Below are 8,079 nucleotides of genomic sequence, written 5' to 3' on the forward strand. Positions count from 1 at the left end.
GACATGGCTATCTCACCCAAAAATAGATTTTTTTGCTTTGCTCAATATCTGTATATATATATATATATATATATATATATATATATATATATATATATATATATATATATATATATATATATATATATATATATCAAGTGCATTCCATCTAATTATTCCATTTCAACACTAACATGCCATTTAATACAATTGGCTCTATAATATTTTGGTTTCATTTATTCTCATTTTTTTTTAAATCTGCCACATAAGGTGCAAATCATTAGAAGAAATATCGCAGGAAAGTGGAAAGAGTTTCTCCATTTTGTTACTTCTCTTTATTTGTGTAATTTACAGACATTTGAGTGTTAAGCTTTTCCTAAATGAATCAGTTGTATGGAGACCTCTTCAATTTCCTTCAATTTATTCCTTTTGTGTGCAGGTTTTTAGTATTCATGATAGCGATGGCTTCTTTCTAAAGTGTATTTTCATTTAGACTGGCAATTGCTGCCTAAGTATTTCATCTGTATTATAGGCATCAGTTGCTATATCATGGGAGAAAAATAAGATAATGAAGATTTCTGTTTTGACAGAGAACTAAAATTCACTAACCTTTGAAATGAAAAATGAGTTTCAACCTGGCTCCATAGAGATATATTAAAATTTCCTCGAGGATTACATTATCTTAGAAATACCATTCTTCGTGCAAGCGAGCTAAACTTCATTCTTTCTTTGCTTGGGATCGTTTAGGAGATGTAAACTAAGAAATCTCCTCTTGCACTAAGGGAAAACAGAGAGGGTATTGGGCCTTTAGATAATATCTCCGCCAAGGTTATGTTCTCATCTTTGACTGTTTGTTTGATTGTTTGCTTCTTTGTTTGTTTTCTTTCGAACAGCGTAACTCGGAAAGTTACATACGAATTTTTATGAAAATTTCAAGATATATCAGAAATGGGCAAACTTTTGGCGGTCTTCCGAATCACCATTCGGACCCAGGAGTTGTATTATACAACAGGATCATTTACGGTCATCATATGAAGTAGGGAAAGCTATTATCATTATTATTATTATTATAATTATTATTAGTAGTAGTAGTAGTAGTAGTAGTAGTAGCAGTAGTAGTAGTAGTAGTAGTATTACTTGCTAAGTAACAACCCTAATTGGAAAAGGAGGATACTATAAGCCAGGGGCTCCAACAGGAAAAGCAACAAGGAAAAATAAAATATTTTAAGGGTAACTGAAGTAAACCTGGTGTATCCAGAACTAAGGTTTTATTCAATTAACAATTCCACTGCAGTTGTACACTGCAAACAACAAAACAAACATTATCAGACAGTCATAAACATAAATAAACATTTGTGTTAACTAAGAAGGTACATACATTACAACACTCCTTATGAACAACAGGATAATATAAACAGGTTTATTTTTACCACATTCTTCCCTTCTGAGTTAAGTTCACGTGGAGTAATCCTGAAGGTACTTTGGAGGTTGCCTCACTCTCTCTGACCTTCGAAGTGGAGGAGGTGAGGCTACCTGTTGAGGCACTGTACGTGATTCGTGAAGAGTGTCATTCTGAGGAGCAGTATCCACATGGGAGAAACCACGTGCAATCTCCTGGGGAGCATTTGCAACTGACAATTCCTCAAGAACCTCGGACTGAGGTGCAGGATCCCCATCATCTGAATTTTCTCTGTAGTCACTAGCCATAGGAGCAAGATGTCTTAATGAAACCGTAGTCGCCCTACCATCTGAAAGCTTCACATGAGCATACTCAGGGTTCGTCTCTACAATTTCAACCTCATCCACCAAGGGGTCGTTCTTACTGTGTCTTACATGGCGTCTCAGGAGAACACGTCCTCCTTGGATAAGCCAAGTAGGCAACGATTGGCCGGTGGTGGACCTTCTACTATGCAGGAAAAGGCGCTCGTGAGGAGTACTGTTCGTGGAAGTGCACAACAAGGAGCGTATAGAATGGAGAGCATCTGGGAGAACAGTTTCCCACTGGGACACATCAAGGTTTCTTGTCTTAAGGGCCAATGTTAAAGTTTTCCATATAATTCCGTTATATTTTTCAGCCTGACCATTCCCTCTATGGTTATAAGGTGTAGTGCGACTGGTAGCTACACCTTTCTTCATCAGGAAATCCTTCAGCTCTTCAGACATGAAAGATGCACCCCTGTCAGTGTGGATGTATGCTGGCATACCAAACAAAGCAAATAGTTGCACCAAACAACTGACGATAGTTCGAGTGGTCATATCAGCGCAAGGGAAAACAAAAGGGAACCTTGAAAATTCATCCACAACCGTGAGGAAGTACTTGTTTCTAGATTGAGAGGGAACTGGGCCTTTGAAATCTAAGTTCAGCCTCTCGAATGGCTGGGTTGCTTTGATCAGTTGTCCCGAGTATTTGAAGAATCAAGGTTTGAGCTCTAAACACACTTGGCAAGAGGTGGTAATTTTCTTCACTTCTTCTATCGAGTAAGGTAGATTCCGCCCTCGGACGAAATGCATCATACGAGATATTCCTGGGTGACATAGGATTTCATGAAGTTCTCGAAGTTTATCAGAAGTAGTGGCACCACAGATGCGGGAGAGAGCATCAGCTGGTATGTTCTCTGTTCCTGGACGGTATACTATATCATAGTGAAAACATGAGAGTTCAACTCTCCACCTTGCTATTTTGTCATTCTTTATTTTACTGTTTGATTTAGAGTCAAACATAAACTTTACACTACGCTGATCCGTGATGAGCTTGAAATGGTGTCCAATTAAGTAGTGTCTCCACTTCCTCAATGCCTCCACTATGGCATAAGCTTCCTTTTCCACTGCAGAATGTCCCTGTTCACTGCGAGTGAGAGTGCGGGAGAAGAAAGCCACTGGGCGATTATTCTGTGTCAGAGTAGCTGCTATTGCATGACCTGAGGCGTCCGTTTCCACAGTGAAAAGAGAGGTGGGATCAATGGCTGTTACCACAGCACTAGCAATGTCTTTCTTCAAGTTCCCGAGAGCTTGCAGTGCTTCAGTAGATAAAGGAAAACCATTGGCTTGTGTGAGAGGGCGGATTTTCTCTGAAAAGTTTGGGATCCATCTAGAGTAATGTGCAAGCAATCCCATGGTCATGCGAAGAGAAGCTGCATCCTTTGGGGGTGAAAGATTCCACAGTGGTTGCAAGCGTTCTGGGTCGGGTTTGATTTCCCCATCCGTTACTGAATACCCATGTAATTTAATGGTTCTGACTTTGAAGTCACACTTGCTGTGGTTTAGAGTCAGGTTGTATTCCTCAGCCACCTTCAAAAACCCTCTTAAATTCTGGTCATGCTCCTCCTCTGTCTCACCACACACAGTAACATTGTCTACATAAGCAAATGTACCACCTACTTTTTCTTTCTTAAGGATTTCGTCAAGCACACGTTGAAAAGCAGCCACTCCATTTTTCACTCCAAATGGAATGCGATTGAACTCATAAAGTTTACCCCCAGCTTCAAATGCAGTGTACGGTCTCTCTTCTTCTCTTATTGCAACCTGATGATAAGCACTTTTCAGATCTAAGGTACTGAACACCTTGTACCGTGCAATGTTGTTCACCATCTCGTCGATATTTGGCAAGGGGTAAGCATCAAGCTCAGTGAACTTGTTTATAGTACGAGAGTAATCTACAACCATCCTCCTTTTCTGATTCTCCCCTGATGTCACCAGCACTTGAGCTCTCCAAGGAGAATTGCTGGGCCTTATTATTCCTTCCGACATCATACGCTCAATCTCCGCTTCAATGAACTTCTTGTCACTCAAGGAGTATAGTCTTGACTTATTAGCCACTGGTCTACAATCTGGCGTCAGGTTCTTGAAAAGGAAAGGAGGGGACACCTTAACAACACCTAGTGAACATATCTTCAAAGGAGGTTTCTCTCCTCCAAAATCCATTTCCAGACCAGAATGTTTCCTCAGGAAGTCATGGCCTAGAATCACATCACTACATAATCTTTGTAACACCTTGAGTTCAACACCGTGATAAGTCTCTCCTTTTAACTCCAAGTCCACACTGCACAGACTTAAGATGTTTGAGGACAGGGATTCATCAGCCATGGAGACTTTTCCATGCTCTGGAGACATAGTTAGTTTGTTTACGTCCACTAAATTATGACGCACAAAGCTGTCCGAACTCCCAGTATCAATAAGGGCACTGACAGGGCTACCATTAAGCTTAAGAGGTGTTATAGATTTTTCAAGACACTTAGGGGAGGCCCCCACTATAGAAGCTAGCATTGCTGAAGAATATTTTGGGCTAGAAGAGCCACTCGCCTGTTTCACAGAGCGGCACACCTTAGCATAATGTCCTTGCTTCTTACATTTCAAACACACTGCGTCCTTAGCAGGACAGTGAGTTCGGGGATGCCGGTTGTTCCCACAAAAAAAACATCGAGCACTAGAAGTAGCAGCAGAAACAGACAAACTGTTATTTTCAGCACTAAACGATTCCTCCTCTCGATTCATTGCTGACACAGCAGCATTAACAGGTTCTGCTGAAGAGTAGGAGGCTGAATGCTTCTGGGCCATTTCTAGAGTGCGGGCCTGTTCATAAGCAGTATTTAAGCTCAGTGTCAAATTCTCCAACAGACGCTGGCGTATTGCACCAGAGACCAAACCATTAATGAAGGCATCCCGAACATAACTGTCACATGCTTCCTCCGCAGTTACACTTTTGAATTGAGAGTCCTTAGCAAGTAGCTTCAGTGCCTGCAGGAACTGATCCAGGGACTCACCCGAGTTTTGCCTGCGAGTGGCAAGTAGATGCCTGGCAAATATTTCATTGTTCCGTTTCACGTACAAAGATGTCAAAACCTCTTCAGCGTTCTCATAAGTCTCACACTCAGAAATGTAGTCATACACACTAGGAGCCACATAGTTAGTGAGAAGAACCAGTTTGTCAAGCGTAGGGGTAGTCAGCTGCACCGCTTCAACGAAGTTTGTAAATGTCCTCAGCCAGTGTGTCCACTCCTTGGCAGCCTGGGCAGAGTCAGGGTCCACATCAAACCGGGATGGGCGCAGAAGCCGTTCCATGGCGACTGAATTGATTAATTGAATAAATTGAAGTAAACCCGGTGTATCCAGAACTAAGGTTTTATTCAATTAACAATTCCACTGCAGTTGTATACTGTAAACAACAAAACAAACATTATCAGACAGTCATAAACATAAATAAACATTTGTGTTAACTAAGAAGGTACATACATTACAACACTCCTTATGAACAACAGGATAATATAAACAGGTTTATTTTTACCACAGTAACAACATTAAAAAAGTTACAAATTATACAAACTTTAACAAAAAAAGAGGAAGGAAAATACGATAGAAGAGAAATAAGATAGTATAGTGTGCCCGAGTGTACCCTCTTCAAGAGAATTCTAACCCAAGACATTGGAAGACCAGAGTACAGAGGTTATGGCACTACCCAATGCTAAAGAACAATGGTTTGATTTCCGAGTGTCCTTCTCTTAGAGGAGCTGCTTACCATAGCTAAAAGGTCTCTTCAACCCCTTACCAAGAGGAAAGGGGACCTTAGACATCGATAAAAGGTTGACAACCTTCCATGATAGAGGTCTGTATTCTCTGAATGTTTTTATCTATTTACAATAAAGAATCTTACTGACTAGAGTAGACTCACATCCTAATATTCTTCTGATGACACTGAAAAAGAAAATTGGTGGTTGAAGGTTGAAGAGGGAGGTGGTGTCGGGTGTTGGGGGTTGGTAGGTGGCAATGCGTCTCCATCCAATTTAGCAGTAAAATTCAAAAGTAGAGGGATGATAAGCTCCATCGTGCATAAAATGTTGAGAAATGGTGAGGAAATCTCTCTCTCTCTCTCTCTCTCTCTCTCTCTCTCTCTCTCTCTCTCTCTCTCTCTCTCTCTCTCTTTGGGATGACAATTCTATTTCAGTTTCTTTATGAATACGCATAACAAAAATACCACTTTTTTTTTTTATTCCTTTTCCCCTACTTAAGAATTGATTTTATGTATGTTATACTCCTTCGTTACTCGGATTAATGCATTTTTCTTATAACTTTTCTTTCCATTTATGAATTTTTGCTTATCAGGTTCAGTGACGTTTTAAATAATCTAATGTCCATTTTGATAATTTGATTCCCTTGAAGAAATTAAGGTATCTAAAAATCATGCAGATATTTCATGGATGAAAATATTAAACTTAAAAAACTATTCAACAAATAACTGGTTTTAGTCATTCTATTTCTATTCCAAATCATAAAATTTGTATATATATATATATATATATATATATATATATATATATATATATATATATATATATATATATATATATATATATATATATATATATATATATATATATATATATATATATATATATATATATATATATATATATATATATATATATATATATATATATATATATATATATATATATATATATATATATATATATATATATATATATATATATATATATATATACAAATGAGTAAACTTATTCTTCAAGCTCTTTAATTATTATCAACAATGAATTATCAATTCATGTTTATCTTGTACATTATTACGATTTCACATTTACCTTTCTTGACTGATATTAAAGTAACTTCAAAATGCTGAATTACCAATGATTCCTTATTTGTCATATTAGAAAATTCTCAGCGGCTCCAAATGTTTTTTACATAATTCATGCGAAAAAAAAAATTGAAATCCATCTGCAAACGTTTGACTACATTTTACTTTACTTACTTTACTTTGATGGCTGCTTTTCTGGGCCCATACAGCAGGGGAACCCCGCTCTCTACAAGACTTCCACAGTCGTTTTACCTTATTCGTTCAGAGTATTCAACTTTTCATATAGCGCATTCTTCATTTACTGTTAAATCGTCACTGTCAAAAGACTCATGAAATAAGAAAAGTCTTCGGTTTCCTCTTGAAAGCATTAATGTTTCCAATCATTCGAATGTTTCGCTGGAGCTTATTATATACAGTAGTCTCGGGGCCGCATATTTAAAGGCTCTGGAGCCTAAAGTAGGCATGTATCTAGGTTCCAATAGTTTGAAGCTATATGTAACTATTCTCGTGTCGACACGATTTGTTGGCAGCGCAATATGTAGCAGTTCTCTTAAGTATTTTGGACGCCCGGTTCTGATAACTTGGTGGGTTATTGTGCATATTTTAAATTCAATTCTCGCTTTAATCGGCAGCCAGTGTAAATCAATTAGTATAGAGGTGATCCTTTCTCTAGGTGGATCACCTTTTATCAATCTGGCTCCTCTGTTTATTATGTTTTGCAATTTCTTGAGTAGCACTTTTGGTAGATTGTAATAGATAGAGTTGCAGTAGTCAGTCCTGGTAATAACACAGTTTATCACAAGTTTCTTTTCAGAATTTTCTTCTAGGTGCTCTTTTATAAACGCAATATTTCCTAGATGATAACAAGCAGTTTTCATTACATTATTTATCTTGGCCTTTAGAGACAGGTTACAGTCAAGAAATACATCTAGATCTCGAACTTCACTAGATATCGGCACCGAGTCCTTATTTATGTTCATTTGAATATCACCTAAGTTTCTCACGCTGTTTCTCTTGCCCACCACCATGAATTCAGTTTTGTTCCCTGGTTACCATTACGAAACCTTCACCAAACAAACAATACAAACTCTGAATACCATTTCAACATTTTATTTTGGAAATCGTTAGATGTAGCACTTGGATATACCGAATGAAGACATTTCATCTCTCTATCACTGATAGTACAGCATATACTCTTAAACTCAAAACATAACATGATTACACAATGCTTATAATTATTTTGAAATTTTACATTCATAATAAGCTGAACAGATACTAAATATTTTCATATAAAAATTATCGATGTCTACTGTTCGGTTACCCAAAGCTGAATGACAACTTTACTGCTTAACAACACGAAAACAACTTGAAACGCCACCTGGCGGTTACTTCATTATAAAAAAGGGAAAATATTTTTCCTCTAATTCGTTCCTCAAACACAGAAAATTATATTTCTCATTTAATTTTAGTTGTTTAAATATCATCCATTCTCTAACACTATCAAGAATTCGGTT

The 8,079-nt window shown here is 37.7% G+C and overlaps 2 protein-coding genes across 2 annotated transcripts; both read right to left on the reverse strand.

Annotated features, from left to right (window-relative positions):
• Positions 1-1,434: 1,434 nt before the first annotated feature.
• On the reverse strand, positions 1,435-2,235 carry LOC137628599 (uncharacterized). Its single transcript, XM_068359753.1, has one exon. The coding sequence runs from the start codon at positions 2,233-2,235 to the stop codon at positions 1,435-1,437; it is 801 nt and encodes a 266-aa protein (XP_068215854.1).
• Positions 2,236-2,240: 5 nt separating this feature from the next.
• On the reverse strand, positions 2,241-5,037 carry LOC137628600 (uncharacterized). The gene has a single exon (XM_068359754.1). The coding sequence runs from the start codon at positions 5,035-5,037 to the stop codon at positions 2,395-2,397; it is 2,643 nt and encodes an 880-aa protein (XP_068215855.1). The 3' UTR covers positions 2,241-2,394.
• Positions 5,038-8,079: the final 3,042 nt, after the last annotated feature.

The sequence above is a fragment of the Palaemon carinicauda genome, chromosome 36, assembly GCF_036898095.1.
Source record: "Palaemon carinicauda isolate YSFRI2023 chromosome 36, ASM3689809v2, whole genome shotgun sequence".
Taxonomy (NCBI): Eukaryota; Metazoa; Arthropoda; class Malacostraca; order Decapoda; family Palaemonidae; genus Palaemon; species Palaemon carinicauda.